Source organism: Mus pahari, chromosome 9 (assembly GCF_900095145.1).
Source record: "Mus pahari chromosome 9, PAHARI_EIJ_v1.1, whole genome shotgun sequence".
Taxonomy (NCBI): Eukaryota; Metazoa; Chordata; class Mammalia; order Rodentia; family Muridae; genus Mus; species Mus pahari.
This window is the reverse complement of record NC_034598.1, coordinates 64,978,101-64,995,279: the sequence shown is the minus strand read 5'-3', so window position 1 is coordinate 64,995,279 and position 17,179 is coordinate 64,978,101. Positions and strand designations below refer to the sequence as shown.

Below are 17,179 nucleotides of genomic sequence, written 5' to 3'. Positions count from 1 at the left end.
CTAATAACCACGTATCAGTGAGCACATACCCTGCATGGATTTGGGTTTGGGTTACCTCACTCAGGGTGATATTTTCTAGTTCCAGCCATATATTGCAAAAATCATGATGTCCTCGTTTTTAATGGAAAAGTATTCCATTGTGTAAATGAACCACAGTTTCTGTATCCATCCTTTGGTTGAAGGGCATCTGGGTTGTTTCCAGTTTCTGGCTATTATGAATAAAGCTGTTATGAACATAGTGGAATGAGTGTTCTTGGGGTGTGGTGGGGCATCTTTTGGGAATATGCCCAGGAGCTTCCTTTGTTAATTGCTTTTTCCTTTATACTAATTTTTAATTGTTGGAATTGGGCTTCTGTTTTGTTTTTTTCTTTATGGTGACAGCATCTTGTGAATGTAGCCCAGGGTGGCCTTTAAACTCTTAGTTTAATCCTCCTGTTTCAGTCTCCTGCATACTGAGGTCACAGGTAACCACACCTGGATCATGATAGATTCATTATTAGGCAAATGTTGGCCATCTATACTTCTTGGTTTGCATCAGCTACTCTGAAATCTTACTTATTTACATGTTTGTGTACACATCACATCCTGTCTTACCGACAATTTTATGCCTGTGTACACATCATATCTTGTCTTACCAACTATTACATGTCTGCATACACATCGCATCCTGTCTTACTATTTTATGCCTATGTACACATCATATCCTATCTTACTATTTCCTAGATTGCCAGCCTCAGCTCCAGCCCCAGCCTATCCGCTTCCCTTTCTTTGTCTTGAATTTTTAATGACATGTTATTGTCTGATTTGACATTAGTCTACTCGTTTTATATTTGTATATAAGATTTTAAATATTTGTATATATACTATTCTTTTGAAGGAATGCCTAAAGCACTCAGTTCGAGTCTGTGTGTGATTCATAGAATAAACTAGTTTTTCTTTACTAGTTCTCCGCTGGCGCAGACAGAGCTGTCTTACGATTGGCATAGGGCCGCTTTTGGCTGTGTTCTCTTGTGCAGCCTCGTCAGTCCCTTTGCTCTGCTTCCTGGTGCAGGATGGCTGCATCAGCTTAAACCTGCTTCTGGGGATTTCTTTTGCTTGGAATACTTTTCTTTTCCTTTTTAAAAAAAATGTATGGTCATTATTTTGTTAGGTGTGTGGTGTTGGATTCCCTGTAACTGGAGTCATAGATGTTGGCTGCCATGTGGGTATTGGAAACTGAACCCAGGTCCTCTGAAAGAACAGCAAGTGCTCTTAACTACTGAGCCATTGCTACAGATTCATTCTAAAAATAAATAAACAGAAACAAAAAGAAACTTCTGTCAAAATTTATTTTTGTTGTTGAATTTTCCAGTAACCTTAGCATAAAATGATTTCCCCCTTCTACTGTAATTAATGACTTATTTTCTACTTACCTAATACACAAAAATTTTCTTTTTCTAGGGTTTCCAGACTTATAGGATGGCTAACCATTAATGGAAGGGAAAGCATAAGTCTATCATCCATTATGGAGGCAGGCTTAGCAGACGGAGAACCTGACAGATCTTCGGTGAGTAGTTTAACAACACTAAGGAAGGATATGTCACCTACAGCTTGGAGAGTGCTGCTGCCAGCCAGACTCTATTCTAACGCATTCATTGAAAGCAAAAGCTTGTTTATTTGGTTGCTTGGTTTTGTGGGGATTTTGGAGACAGGGTCTCACAGTGTAGCCCTGGCAGGCTGTGAACTCACTGAGATAGACCAGGCTGGACTTGAGTTCCTAGAGCTCTGAGTCCTCCCAAGCGCTGGAACTGAAGCAGGTGCCACAGGCCTTGCAAACGCCATTTACTTAAACTGTCATGAGAATTACAGGCTGTTTGAAGCTCGTGGAGCAGAGCCCTGTCGTATTTCTGGTATTTCTACTTCATATCCTTCTCCATCTCTTCCCAGCCATTTTGTCTTAGACATTCTGATGTAATAGTTTGTATTGCTCATTCAAACCTCTTTTGGCTCTTAGTAAAACCCAAGAAGACATTAAATACCTCTGAGTCTCAAATCATGTGCAGCTCTGAGCAAGGAGAGTGAATGAAACATTTAAACTAATCAAGAATTAAAAGCATGTGCACTATATAGTATATGGAAATTTGAAGGTTTAATAAGCAGTCCTTCCTGAATTAGGTTCTGAAATCAAAGTAAATTAAAGCAAGGCAGGAGCCAGCTTTTGTCTTTAATTTACTACGGAAATGAGTTACTCATTTTTCAAGGTATTTGTAAACTTTAATTAGGTGGATGGCCCTTGCTTAGGCTCCAGTGTAAGAACAGTGTAATAATTAATAGCAACATGCAGTTTTGATGACTTGGAGTAACTTGATTCAGACCTGTTTTGAACTTATGGTTCAGATTTGTTTTGGTTCCTTAAACATTTAAAAAAGAAGAAAAAGTTAAACTTAAAAGTGATTACTTGGGTGGGACTCGCGTCAAGGCCGCGGAGTCTAGGACTGTGGATCGGATCGGCGCTCGCCCTCGCTCACCATAGAAAAGACCAAGTTGAACCAGAAGGCCAAGCTGGCGGAGCAGGCAGAGCGCTACAACGACATGGCCACCTGCATGAAAGCCGTTAGCACTATCTGCTGTCGGTGGCCTACAAGAACGTGGTCCGGGACTGCAGGTCCACCTGGAGGGTCACCGCTGACAAGAAGTTGCAGCTGATCAAGGACTATCAGGAGAGAGTGGAGGCGGAGCTGAGGTCCATCTTCACCACCGTCCTGGAATTGTTGGATAAGTATTTAATAGCCAATGCACCTAATCCAGAGAGTAAGGTCTGCTATCTGAAAATGAAGGGAGATTATTTCCGGTATCTTGCTGAAGTAGCTTGTGGCGTTATCGAAAACAAACGATAGAAAATTCCCAAGGAGCCTACCAAGAGGCATTTGATATGAACAAGAAAGAGATGCAGCCTACGCATCCAATCCGCCTGGGGCTGGCTCTTAACTTTTCTGTATTTTACTATGAGATCCTTAATAATCCAGACCTTGCCTGCATACTGGCTAAAACGGCTTTTTTTTTCCCCATTTGTGACTCCAGACAGGATTCAGAGAGGAGATGTAGCTTTCCTCTCTGGGTTTAATGGAGAGTTCCTTTATCCTTCTGTGTTAGCCTCTTAAAGTAAAAGGCTTTTGATGGGGCCATCGCAGAGCTTGATACACTGAACGAAGACTCCTACAAAGACAGTACCCTCATCCTGCAGTTGCTCAGAGACAACTTAACGTTATGGACATCAGACAGTGCAGGAGAAGAATGTGATACAGCAGAGGGGGCTGAAAACTAAAGGCCTCCGGGGCACCAACCTCCTTCCCCTCAAGAAAACCTTTTTACATCTCCATTCCTTATTCCACTTGGATTTCCTCTAGCAAGGAAGCCCATTCATGTGTATGGGATCAACTGTTTATAGTCTTTTCACACTGCAGCTTTGGGAAAACTCCATCCCTTGGTTTGTGTTGTCTCCGCCTTCCTGGTGTGCAGTTACTGCTGTAGAAAAGTATCAATAGCTTCATTTCATATAAACACGAGTAACTTCCAGACACTTGTGTAGAGGAGTGACAGCACATTTGGTATTTAAGTAATCTGAACCAGTTCTGCAAGTGACTGTGTTTTGTATTACTGTGAAGATAAGGAAAATATAGTGCATTACAATTTAAAGTAATTGTATAACAACTTCTTGATTCCTACATTCCTTTTCTGAACCTTCTTGGGGGTTTCCTTTCAGAAGCAACTTTTCCATGCTCTTATTACAAATTCCTTTTTAGTAGGAATCCAGAAGTGTTAGGTTGAATGGGAAAGTGCTTAATGCATCCAGGCTTGGGGTCACAGATTGAAATGTCTCCTTCCTGTGTCACATATTCTAGAGGTTACATCTGTCTGTGACAACAGGGAATTTCCTTATGCATTCTTCATTTGCTGCTGTTTAAGTTGACAACTCCCTTCCCAATAAAAATTCACTTACACCTCCAAAAAAAAAAAAAAAAAAAAGTGATTACTTGTTAACAGAGAATGAAATGAGGTTGGCTTACAGAGAGCATGGTAGCTGGCTAGAAATGGACAACTGATGGGAGGTTATTTTACCTTTATCATTTCAGAAAGATTTGACAATAAACCTTGTATTTAGCATATTTTATTTATTGACCATAACATCATCTTTAGGAGAACTACTACCCTGTTCTTGTGGCTGAAATGTGTTTGATGTCCTAGTGGTGATAAAAAAAAAAAAGTCAATAATGGGGCTTGGGATATAGAAGGGCCCAAGGCCACTCTGAATATTACTGTTCAGAGCAGGGGGTCCTGAGCTATCAAAGGAAGCTACCTAAGCGTCAGCAGGGGGGAGCCAGCGGGCAGCTCTCCTCCGGGCATCTGCTGAGCTCCCTGCTGTGAATGAGCTCTTTCCTTGACTTCTCTTGGGAATGGGCAGTGAAGGTGTAAGCCAGATAAATCCTTTCCTTCTTAAATTGTCCTTGTTCAAAGTCTTTTATCACAGCAACAGAAAGGAATATTTAGTAAAGTAAATAAAGCTTTAATCAATAGTATTAAATTCTGTACCAGAGTATGTATTAATGAAACCTCAGGTTTTTTTGTTTTGTTTTGTTTTGTTTTTTAATTCTAAATTCTGTTCATTGAGAAGTTAGAACAGAGATGCTGGAAAAAGTAGGGGGAAACTGTTTTGTTCCTGTTAATTATTTATTCTGTGATATATAACAGCTTATTGTATAAAGGATAATATTAATCATTTCAATATAAACTACAGAAATATGAAGTTAAACTGGTATTATGGTTCACTTTTAAGTTACCTCCTTACAAAATAGCACCTTTGGATCTCATGTCCTGAGCCAACTAGTGGATGAGAACTTGGAATCTGAAGATTTTTGGCTGGAAATCTGAGCTGAGCTGGCTGTGTTGGTATAATCCTATAACCTCGGTGCTCAGGAGTCTGATGCAGGAGAATCATGGATTTGAAAGCAGGTTTAACTAGTGAGACCCTGCCATAAGAAAACGGAGAAAGCTCCTCCTTGGTGTAATGTGGGAAATGGGTAAAAATAAATGTCCAGGGTTACAGTTTCCTTATGAATTATATAATAATAATTGTAACATATATCTTCCAGAGTGATTGTGAGAATTAATAGAAATAAGGTTTTTATATTTCTTATTATAATGTTGCACACATTGTAAATATTCATTAGATAAAAGCTACTATTGTTTTTTTTTTTTTAAGTATGTCTTTGACTTAAAAGAACTCTCTAAAGCTCAATATGAGGAGAAGTCTGTGAAATCTGTTTATATACATTGGATAGTTGTAAAGGCTTTATGTTTTTTATTTTTATTTATGTGTATTTTGCCTACATGCAAAACACCCATACACCTGGTGATGTGGAGGCAGCAGATCTCCTGGGACTGGAGCTAATGACAGTTGATAAGCCACCTGGTGGGGGTGGAAAGTTAGGCCAGGTCTTCTGAAAGAGCAGCTAGTTCTCTGTCCACTGAGCCATCTTTCTAACCTGGAAAAGCTTTAAAAGAATATGAATTGTGAACAGCAGAAGTTGGCGTAGTGAGGGTTCACTTGATTGAAAATGAGCAGGAGAACATTTCAGGATTTAATAGGAGGCTAGGACCACCAGGGAATCAGGTGTTAAAGTTGAAAGTAAAAGTTGAATATGCTAGGTTGGAAATGAGATGAGTAGTGTTTATATAGAAAATGACTGCCACAGCAGATAAAGACCAGATTTACAGATCAATGCCAAAACAAGGGTTTTTGGACTTGATATGCAGATAATGATAATCCTTTAATATTTTCATTGAGCGGTTGGAATGAGTTTGGGATAGGGATCTGAAATGATGTGCAGACCGAGGGCTCTGAAGCATGTGGAGCCCTGAGCTGCTGTCAGGTAACCTCTGCCTTGCTCTCCACTGGATTTGCTGAGACAGGGTCTTTCACTGAACCTGGGGCTCACCATTTTGGCTAGACTGGCAGCTAGCAAGTCTACAGGACCCCTGTCTCGTAGGCACTGGAGTTATGGGTGTGTGCTGCTGTGCTTAGCTTTTACATGGGTGCAGAGGGATTGAACTCTGGCCCTTATGCCTACAGAGCAAGCGCTTCACCCATTGAGCCATTGAAAAAGAAAGAAAAACGTGGGTATTTTAAAAATTTGCTTCCCAGTCCCTGTTTCTTGAATCAGAATTAGTAGAGGATTGCTTAGATGTAGATTTCTGTTTTCTTTCCACAAAACACTTTATAGATGGCTTTGTGTATCACCACCAGGAGACCACGGTGTTGTTTTTCTTGTGGAAATGGGAGTCACTGACAAACATTGCCCACATCTATTAACTCAGCTAGCTTAGGAAAGTGAGGGCTTGAGGGGGTGACTATAATGATCTTTAAGCTAGGAAATGAACTGATCACATTTTGTGATGTATTTGTCTTCTATTTAAAAACTTTACTGCAGGTCAGGGGAAAAAAGGCTGTATTTGGCTTATACTTCTGTATCACTGTTCACCATCAAAGGAAGGCAGAACAGGAGCTCAAATAGGGTAGGACCTAGAGGCAGGAGATGATGTGGAAGCCATGGAGGAGTGCTGATTACTGGCTTGCTCCTCATGGCTTGCTTGCTTATAGGACCCAGGACTATCAGCTGCACTGCCCACAATGGGCTGGGCCCTCTCCCATTAGTCACTAATTAAAAAGAGCCTTACAGCTGGATCTTATGGAGGCATTTTCTCAATTGAGATTCCCAGATAATTCCAGTTTGTATGTCATGTTGACACAAGACCAGCCAGCACACTGAGACTGCTCCAGAGAAACATTTTTAAAGGCATGGATAATTTGAAAGACAGTCTTTATATTCTGTGTATATCTTTTTTTAATTATGAAAGTTATAACAATGATTTGTCATTGAGTTCCCAAGTGGGAAAATAATATTTCCTATTTCCTATTGGACAGGTAATAAATATTCCATCTTTCTAAACACATTTTTGTTGTTAGAGATTAATATTGTTCAAGGTTTGAATAGTATGGTAATAAAATTTGCCAGGTATGTGACTGGTGAGATGGCTCACTGGGTAAGGGCACTTGCCAGTATGCCTGACAGCCTGAATTTGATCTCCAGAACATACATGCTGGAAGGAAAAAACTGACTCTTTAAAAAGTAAAATACAGTTAAAAGCCAATGTCTCCTTAGAATTACATAATTTCATGTTGATATTCAGAGTGGGCCTACCTACATTAAAAAAAAATAAAATAAAGCATTCCAATACACAGTAAGACAATAAATTTGGGGAGGCCAGTAAAAAGAAGACTTAGTTATAAGAAAAATAGCCAGTTCTCTACACAGTCTATCAGCAGATTTCCTAGCTGAAATTGTGTGTTTCGATTTGCATTTTTGGTTGGAGATATTTTTTCCCATCGGTGGTGATAGAACCCAGGGCTTTGAACACCCAGGTAAATGCTTTACCGCTGAACCGACATCCCCAGGCCTGCTTGGGAACCTTAAAGTATGGTCCTAGGAGTTTTGGATTCCCAAAAGGCTTTCACAAAATGTGAGATCAAAATTATCTTTGTAATAATACCATGGTATTTGATTAGTTTTTGCTTTTTCTTACTTTCTTGTACCTGTATACTGGTTTGATAGTTACTACAATATATGTTTATGAAATCTTGTGATTTCATTTTTTTAGTTTAATTTTTTCCACAGGCTATTTTGGCCTTTTAAAAATAGAATGTATTTGTTTCAGTTTGTGTGAGTGGGTGTTCTGTTTGAATTATGTCTGCATACTGGTGCCACAGAGATCAGAAGAGAGCATTGGGTCCCTTGGAACTGGTGTTATGGATGGTGTGAACCGTCATGTGGGAGCTGGTTGTGCAGCCTACATCCTCGGCAGGAACAAGAACCTGTGCTCTTAACTGAGGGAGAGCCACTCCCCATCAGCAGGGTTTACTATTAAAGTGATTTCCTTTTAGACTTGCAGAAAAGTTAGTTACAAAGGTGGTTTCTGTACCTTCTGTATCTACTATCCCCTATTATTTTATATTTAGTATGTACATTTGACATAATAAACCTATACTGATTTTTTAAATACACACATACAAATGGACATGTATGTACTCATGTATGTGTATATAAAAAAGTTGTCTATGTATGTGTGGTATATGCATGTGTACCTGTTGGCCTATGTATGTGGCTGTGCACACACAAGTATGTGTGTGTGTATGGGCCAGAGAGGAATGATTTTTTAATTGGTTCTTCCTATTGTTTGTGATGGGATCTCGCATCAAGAGCTCATTGGAGCTCACTGATTCATTAGGCCGAGCGATCAAGTAAGCTTTCCTCAAGGCTTGCCTCTGCCGGAAGAGCTGAGATTCTAGGCTCCTTAGGTCATGTTAGGCCTGTTTTTAATGTGGGGCTGAGGACCTCAATGCTTGTTGAGCAAGCGCTTCATTCTCTGACCCTTCCTCTCAATTTCAATTTTTTTTTTTTTAAATACAGGACTGCCACTGAACTTGCTATATAGGATGATCCTGAACTTCTGTCTCCTGTCCCGTCTCCTAAGCAATGGCACATACCACCATGTCTAGTCTGTGGAGGTCTTGGAATCAAACACAGGACTTTGGGCATGCTTAGCATGCCCTCTACCAAATATGCTGCATCCCCAGCCCTCATTGATAAATTATTATTAATAAATCTTCAACTAATTGTGTGTGCACATATGCTGCAGTACGCTTGTGGGGGTCAGAGAGAAACTGGTAAGAGCTGAGTCTCTCCTCCCACCTGTGGGTCCTGGAGATTGAATTCAGGTCGCCAGGCTGAATTACTCACTGAGCCACCTTTCTGACCCAGTAAGTTATTATTAACTAAAGTTTGTTCTTGGCTCAGATTTGCTTAGCTTTGCCTTCTGTTCATCTGTTCCAGCGTCTCATTCAGGATGCCACATGGCATTACCACTATGACTCCTTAGGCTTATCTAGGCTGTGGCAGGTTGTCATACTTAACCTGTATTTAATAAACTTCTACTTTATTGGTGCTGTTGTTGAGAGAAGAATCTCATTCACTGCTGGCTTGGAATTCACAATGTAACACAGACCAATATACCACTTACTAGTCCTGCATCACCCCGGCCCCTGGGCTGAGACTGTAGGTGTGAACCACAGCTAGTTCACCTGTACAGTTTTGAAGGCTTCAAGTAGGTAGTTTGCAAGGTGTTTCTTACTTGCAGTTGGTCTTTTTCTTACAACTAGACTGGCCTAAAGAATTTTAGGGAGGAAGATCTCAGAGAGAAGTAAAATCTGATAACTCTCAGGCAGTTCCTCAGCTCAGTATGTAACCATTGGTGACCTTAACTAACCACACAGCTAAGGAAGACCGTGAACTCACTGGCTTCTTCCAGTATAGATGAATAAAAATCCAGATGAACAGATGGACTGAGGATTTTTCATATTTACCACTAAGTACTATTTTCCATAAGCTCTAAGGCTTGCTGTAAGCAGGATATAACTAATACTGAGTAGTCCAAGCTCTAAGGCAATTAAAACTGTGTATATTCATCTCAAAATAATTTTATCAGTAAAACAAAGGGGCCCCACACAACTTTTGAAAAAAGTATACGGGATTAGAAATTTTATAATGTGAAAAATGAAGGCGATGATGGGGGGAGGGGAGGAAGGGAGGAGAAGGTGTCAGAAACAAAAGAGTAGTGAGGGAGAAAGGGCAGGGTTAACAGCACATATCCTCACCTCTGTGGACTTCGACTTCGGGACCCACAGGGAAGGAGAGGGGGAGGGGCAGGAAGTGGGGAGGGGTGCAGTGATATGCACATGGGAAATTTCTCAATACTGTTATTTTGCATGCTGGCTAATTAAAGAAACAGAAATAGAAATCTCACCTGTTAGACATACATGAAGATAAAATTGGAGTGGAAGTCTAATGAAGTCTCCACCATTTTATCTAACAAGAACGGAGCAGTCAAAATGTTCTCTAGACTCAGTAGGTTTTCATTTGCTTATTGCTGCTCAGCATGATATCACATTGAGTGTGATGAAGGAGCACCATGGAGGGAGAGCAAGCTTGAGGATGACTTCCTGTGTGCGGTGGTGAGATGAATGGGGTACTTGATGTAGAAAAGCTACTTTGCTTAAACATTCACCTATGATGTTGGATAACTTAACCTGCTTCATTGAGCACATTCCATGAGCACAGTCTTGCAGTCATACCTGCACCATTGAGAGTAGGTTTGGGACTCGTAGGCAGTGCTGTTTACTGCAATAGAGGAATTTTCAGAAAATATGCTAAGAGATGTGAGTACCAACTAAGATGTATTAAATGTCTGCCCTGACTCAGAAATGATTTTAAGTGGTTTCCTGTAAGCTCATTTAACTTCATGAGAGAACAGTCGCTCCTGCTTAATGGATAAGGACAAAAGTAAGTTTGTTTGTTTCTTCCTTCCTTCCTTCCTTCCTTCCTTCCTTCCTTCCTTCCTTCCTTCCTTCCTTCCTTTCTTTTCCTTTCTTTTCCCTTCTTTTCCCTTCTTTTCCCTTCTTTTCCTTTCTTTGTAGTTTTTTGAGACAGGGTTTTTCTGTGTAGCCTTGTCTGTTCTGGAACTCAGGCTGTAGGCCAGTCTGGCCTCAAACTCAGAAATCCGCCTGCCTCTGCCTCCCAAGTGCTGGGATTAAAGGCGTGCGCCATCACGCCCAGCTCCATAAATTAGTTTCTTAAGGCATATAATTACTGAGTAGCAGAACTGGCATACATTTTGGCTTTGTAGGTCAAACATTTTTCCTGTATCTCACCTATCCTAGAATGAGATCATACAGGGGTTTGAATGCTAGTTTTTATTCTTTGGGATTTTGTTTTTAAGATAGTATTGGACCATTACATTTTCTGAACCAGATGCCAGGCATTGTGGTGTGCATTTTTTTTTTTTTTTTTTTGCAGGTATAAAGTGGACTCAAGGCTTCCATATCTGATAGTATTTTCTATCTGTGAGTTTGTGAGCTTTAGGGCTTTAATACATGTACCATAGGAGGTGAGTTGATGTATGGACAGATTATGGTGTATGGTGCAGAGAGGACCAGAGGAGTCCATTATTTTAGAGGAGAAAGTGTTGTTAGAACATGATTTTGGAGATAATGTTTGGCTTGAGGGTTGAAAGGAACATAGATTCCTTACTGCCTTCATGAAGGTGAGGATGCCATTGTAGGCAGAGGAACAGCAATCTAACTTGGTGGAGTCAGGGATCTCAAGCACATTTAAAGGTCTAGTTGGACCAGTGGGTGTGAGAACAACGCATGGTGATGAGCTTTGGAGGTAGGTGAGTCTCTCTTCACTTAGGGGTTTTGTTTGCTTATTTTGCGATGAGGTCTCATGTAGCTCAGGCTTGCCTTGAACTATGTATAAGAAGATGATTTTGAACTCCTGGTCCTTCTGTCTTACCCAAGTCCTGGCATTAGAGAAGCGCGCCATTACCCCTGGGTCTTTAGCTCTTTATTTCATGGTGGGTCCCCCATCACTTGTTTCTCTGTTGCTCCAGTTCCTGACCCTTTTTTTCCCTTTTCCAGTTGCTCTGTTCTAGTAGTAATGTCTCTCCAGAGGGAATGTGCTGGAGTCATGGTAGTACTTAGAAAAGGTTCCATTTAGTATCTGGTGTATGTTTGGTACTTAACGAGAACACTAGTTTTAGAAAGAACCATTAAGACCCTTGGGGTTTTATGATGCTATAGTGCAGTAGTTAAATAACGTGGCCGCTATTTCTGTTTGTAGGCAAGTTGGAACTAATGGAACCTTAACATTGCTTATTTCACTGCAAGACTTTTCTGTTTTGTTTTACTGTTCTCTGTGGTCAAAAGGCATCCTAGTTGAAAAAAAAAAAAAAAAAAAACAAGAGAATAAGAGAGTAACTGAAGAATTAATAAAGTACCCTATCATGTATTCTCTAGGAGCTGCTACATCTTTTAATAGTTTTCTATACCCTCATTTTTCTGAATTTTGCTTATCTCCCCCATGAGATTTTTAGACTACTGTTGTATTACTATACTTGTGTGGTAAGAAAAATTATTTCTTGCATTCTTAATTATGTGCTCTATTCTGAGCTATGTATCTCACACACTTTCATGGGAATCTCTATAATACCATGAAGTAGGTATTCTCTGTAGAAATGAAGAAAGTGAGATCCTCAAAGGGCCATTTGAGTACGGTCCCTTAGCCAGGCAAAGGGTAATGCTGAGATTAAAAGTACAGATATTCTGTTTTTCTTGTCATTGTATGCAAAGACATACTTTTATGTTATAAGCTCATCTATGTTATACATACTCTTTTAACCATCCTTTTTAAAGTATTTTGTATTCAGTATCTAATATAATGCACAGTTTGAAAATGTTGTGTTATACAACCAGTTTCCAGAGTTTGATTCTCTCAAAGCTAATTGTGTCTTTGTGTCTGATGTTCGTTTTGATACTGGGCACTATGTGGTTTCTGAGACCTGAAGAACAAGTAACTACGTTCTTGTCTGTTGTATATTTATGAGTCACAGAAATCAATATTTCCATAGCATTAGCAGTCTTGTCTATGGCTTTGTAATATTCAGCAAGGTATACTTTGCCATTATTTTTATGCCGTGATTTTTAGAAAGAGAATAGACTTCTAGAAACTGAGAAGAAGTGTTATTACATCTTCATTCATATCTTGGCCCTGACTCATTTCTTTCCTCCCTCCCTCCCTCCCTCCCTCCCTCCCTCCAACATAAATTCACGGATCTGTGTAAACAATGCATATAATTTGCCAGGTGAAATTCCAGGTAAGCTAAGTTCTTTCACACTGAAAATTAAAATGGTTCAAACCCATCCTGAGGTTAAGCTTACACTGTAAGATCGACTGAAATGTTTACTAACCTGCATTTCTAATATAACCGGTTCTCATATCTCACCTTGCATGATTGTGCTATGATAAGTGGTTTTGGTTGTATTGTTTCCATAACCTTTCCAAGTAACTGGTTGATTGAGTCAGATTTAGAGGAAAAGATTTCATGACGTCAATGGCTGGGTTTGTAGGTTTAAGTCTTTCATTGACAGTTGGGACATTTCTTTGCTTTATGACCACAGTTTTCTTTCTGTTGCCCCACCATTTAAAAGATATTAGCTAGAGTAAAAAATCATACTGATCAGTTTTTGAGCTTCTCTCTGTGTAAGTACTTTGATGAAGGGGGTGGGTTTAGTTATGGCAAGAAACTACCAGTACCAGAAGAGTTACCACTTATGCTCCATCACTACAAATGAGTTTAGAATAGTGGGAGAGAATCTGCCTGTGTTGTTGAGGCAGCTGAGGATGTTTGTAGGACTGAGGAGGTGTCTGTGTTGTGGCTAGCCTGGTATACATGCCTTAAGACAGAAAAAAGAGAGAGTTCTTACTTACACTCTGTATTAATTCTTTGTGTGTCTTATTAGATGTGCTGGCTAGTTTTAGATCAGCTTGACACACGCTATAGTCCTGTGAGAGGAGGGAACCTCAACTGAGAAAATACCTCCCTAAGATCTCGCTGTAGGTAAGCATGTAGGGCATTTTCTTGAACCGTGTTTGATGGGGAGGGCCCAGCCCATTGTGGGTGGTGCCATCCCTGAGCTAGTGAACTTGAGTTCTATAAGAAAGCAGGATGGCCTAGCCACAGAGAGCAAGCCAGTAAACAACAGTCCCTTATGACCTCTGCATCAGCTCCTGGCTCCCAGGTTCTTGTTTTAGTTCCTGTCCTGACTCCTTCAGTGATGAATAATGATCAGGGTTCATTTGGCTTATGTTTCTTTTCAAGACGTTAGATATGCAATATGTTAACATTTTGGAAATAAAAGAGCCTGGGCAAGTTTCACTGTGGTCTTAGAAAAGTTGAACTAATATGTTTAGCAGATAGGAATGCAGAAAACTACACATAAGAAATTTCTTACATGGGTCTGGTAAGGAGGCTCACTGGAGAAAGGGCTTGCTATGTGAACCTGATGGCTGTGTTTGATTCTCAGAACCCACGTAAAGGTGAAAGGAGAAAGCTGACTCCACAGAGTTGTCCTCTAGACTCCACCTGCACTCTGCCATGAGCATCTCCCATATCCCCTACCAAAAATAACACTAAGAACCTCACTGTTTGTTGAGATTATAATAACTATTAAGCCCCTTTTCACTTATGTGCTTATTCATTTATTATTTATTGAATGTCTACAATGTCAGATTTTCTTGTTGATTTAAAGCAGTAAAAATAAAGAGTTCTTACAGTCTGTTAATTCTTTATGTGTCAGATGTGCTGGCTAGGTTTAGATCAGCTTGACACAAGCTAGCGAGCGTCCTGTGAGAGGAGGGAACCTCACTTGAGAGCATGCCTCCCTAAGATCTGGCTGCAGTGAGCATGTGAACAGCAGCAGAGAATACAACACTGCACAGACCCATTCTCAGTGCAGTGGAGTAATGTCGGGATGGTGAGAGACAAAAGTATGTCCTGTGTCACTGTGGGGAGGAATAAAGCATGGTAGGAAGGGGGAGTGTGGCAGCCTGGAGAAGGAGGAGGGGCATATGAAGANTCTTCGGAAGCGTCAGCTTCTGAGCAGAATCTTGAGGACTTAGCGTCTTCCCTAGCCCATACCCTTTCTCTGGTGGGGACTGAGCATGGGCCCTTATACATGCTGGGAAGTGCTCTGCCCATTTCTCTATACTCCGTACATTTTGAGGTGAGATCTGGGTCTCCTTAAGTTCTTTCGGCTGGCCTTGTACTCATTCTATAACCTAGGCAGGCCTTGAATTTGTAGTCATCCTGCCTCAGGCTCCTAAGTAGCTGTGATTACAGACTTGCAGAACCAAGCCTGGTTATAAGAGTTGTTTTCTGACCAGAGAGTGACAATGTTCTTAGAACTTGTGGGTCTGTTGAGTTGGTCTCTAAATGCTAGGTGCAGGGCTGGTGTTTCAAGGAGTAGATGGGACTCTGGGCTCTGTCACCGTTCTGTCTGGTGCTAACAGAAGTTATGCAGTATAATACACGTGGGATAGCATGCTCATACACCAGGCAGTAAGGAAAAATACTCTGAGGGTCAGAAGGGAAGGATAACTCCAGATTGAACTTTGTTATCAGAATTGGTTTTGTAAGTCTGTTATAAATGAATTATATTTGGTTATATTGCCACTGAGATCAGAGGATTTTCAAAGTGTTGGGCAGCTAAACAAAAAGAAAGCTTGGGGTGGGGAGTAGGGGGCGTGTGTGGCACAGATGACAAATCACGATGCCTAATCAGTTCTGGCAGTCAAAAAGTTAAGTGAAATTTTTAGGCTTTCTTATGGGAGATCAAAACATTTCTGTGGGATGAATAATTTACCTGAATAGTAGGTTTTAAGTACCAGAGTCTGAGGCATGTTTTGTGTATCGAATGTTTTTTAGTGGAAGAATAACACAGTCAACTTGGTGGTTTAGGAAATTAGGTTGAATACTCTCCAGCTTGGTTCTTTGTGTTGTCATGCTTTGAAAGAACATACAGTATACTTAAACAAAATGTTACTAAATTTCACAGTGGCTCCAGAAAATGATAAAGTTTAGTAACTAATGCATTCGCAGAGGAGAAGAAACTTCACAGGAGTTGATGGGCTGTTTTGAAGAATGTTTAAAAGTAAGTAGTCCAGATATAACACATTTTAGTGACAAGGGAATACGATACATACTTGTGTTGGTCTTTGCAGTAGGCGGCATATTTTATCACCTTTTGAATTTCAGTATTTAGCATGGTAAATGAGTGGTATCAAGTCATTATGGATGCAGCTTTTGAAGGGTGAGCAAACACTGAGACATGGCATGCTGTTAGTGTCACGTTAAAGAAAGGCCTGGATTGGGCTGGTGAGATGGCTCAGTGGGTAAGAGCACCCAACTGCTCTTCCGAAGGTCCGGAGTTCAAATCCCAGCAACCACATGGTGGCTCATAACCGTCCGTAACAAGATCTGACTCCCTCTTCTGGAGTGTCTGAAGACAGCTACAGTGTACTTACATATAATAAATAAATAAATCTTTAAAAGAAAGAAAGAAAGAAAGGCCTGGATTGAGAGAGCATTGTTACATAGGGGAAGAATAATTAGAACTTAAATGACTTGATTAGAAATGGGGATGGGGTGGTCTCTCTGAGTAGCTGGGGAAAAAAATGGATAAATGGGAAGAAAACTGGTTTCTGAGAGAGAGTTAATAAGTGTTTTGTTTTTCAGAAAAAAAAATGCTTTCTAAATAAACCTAAAAGCCCTCCTTTCCTAACAGATTTTAGAACAAGAAGTTAATTGCCAGATGTGTCCAAATGCATGGGTAGAAGGGTTTTGAGAGGTAAGCTGGGTCTGCAGAAGAGACTTGCACGTTACCTGGGTAGCGGGGCTGGAGGCTGCTCTGGTCACTCGCTCACTGAGAGCACACGAGGCAGTAAGACAGGGCTACCTTAGTACATTCAGGCAATACCACTAAAGCCCTCCATAGGAAAAAGTTGATAGAATGTAAATCACACCAGATGAATATTCCTTCCAGAACATTCCAGAGAGAACTTTATATCTTGATAGATAATTTTACAGAATTTCCTGAAGTCGTGGGATTTAAAAGAGAAAGGGGAATGATTTAGTTCCTAGTGTGAAAGTACTCTTGAACACCTCGGCCTTCCTCTACACGTTACTTTATAGAATATTGTTTATAGAATATTGCTACACCACTTGTACACTCTGGGGATTCTTTAATTTCTGACCTCAGGAATTTGAGATAAAATTGCTCCTGAGGATTTTTTTTTTTTTTAAGATCATACCATATTCAGAAGTTGCTAAAGTTCAAGAGACTGAGTAATGTATGATCCTGCATTTAAGATGCTAAATTGCTGTGTTTTTCTATGATTTTAAGTTTGAAGTGGATATTTTCCACTGCACTTTATACATTGTCATTATACAAAACATCCAGTGTAGTTATAAAAAGATCAATTTTAAATTTTGTTTCCACTTTTTATTTCTCTATAAAAGTAATGTGTAGGGGCTGGTGAGATGGCTCAGTGGGTAAGAGCACCAGACTGTTCTTCTGAAAGTCTGGAGTTCAAATTCCAGCAACCACATGGTGGCTCATAACCATCTGTAACAAGATCTGACGCCCTCTTCTGGAGTGTCTGAAGATAGCTACAGTGTACTTACATATAAT

The 17,179-nt window shown here is 40.2% G+C and overlaps 1 protein-coding gene, 1 non-coding gene and 1 pseudogene across 7 annotated transcripts in view; 2 read left to right on the top strand and 1 right to left on the bottom strand.

The window, feature by feature from the left end:
* Osbpl8 (oxysterol binding protein like 8) overlaps positions 1 to 17,179 on the top strand; it is a 132,261-nt gene that overhangs the window by 34,004 nt on the left and 81,078 nt on the right. For 3 of the 6 annotated variants that reach the window (XM_021205463.2, XM_029542199.1, XM_021205460.2), the window contains exon 2: positions 1,441 to 1,546. Coding sequence is in view for 4 of the 6 variants with exons in the window: in XM_029542199.1 (XP_029398059.1) it covers positions 1,505 to 1,546 (42 nt within the window). In the remaining 2 variants the exon portion in view is untranslated. Of the gene's footprint in view, positions 1 to 1,439; positions 1,547 to 15,300; positions 15,641 to 16,124; positions 16,337 to 17,179 lie in introns of those variants that run through there. The other 3 variants (XM_029542200.1, XM_021205462.2, XM_029542201.1) reach the window with 3 other exon arrangements.
* Positions 2,405 to 4,243, top strand: LOC110326685 (annotated as a pseudogene).
* Positions 3,047 to 3,163, bottom strand: LOC115064749. The gene has a single exon (XR_003844573.1). It is a non-coding gene; the product is annotated as a small nucleolar RNA SNORA26 (small nucleolar RNA).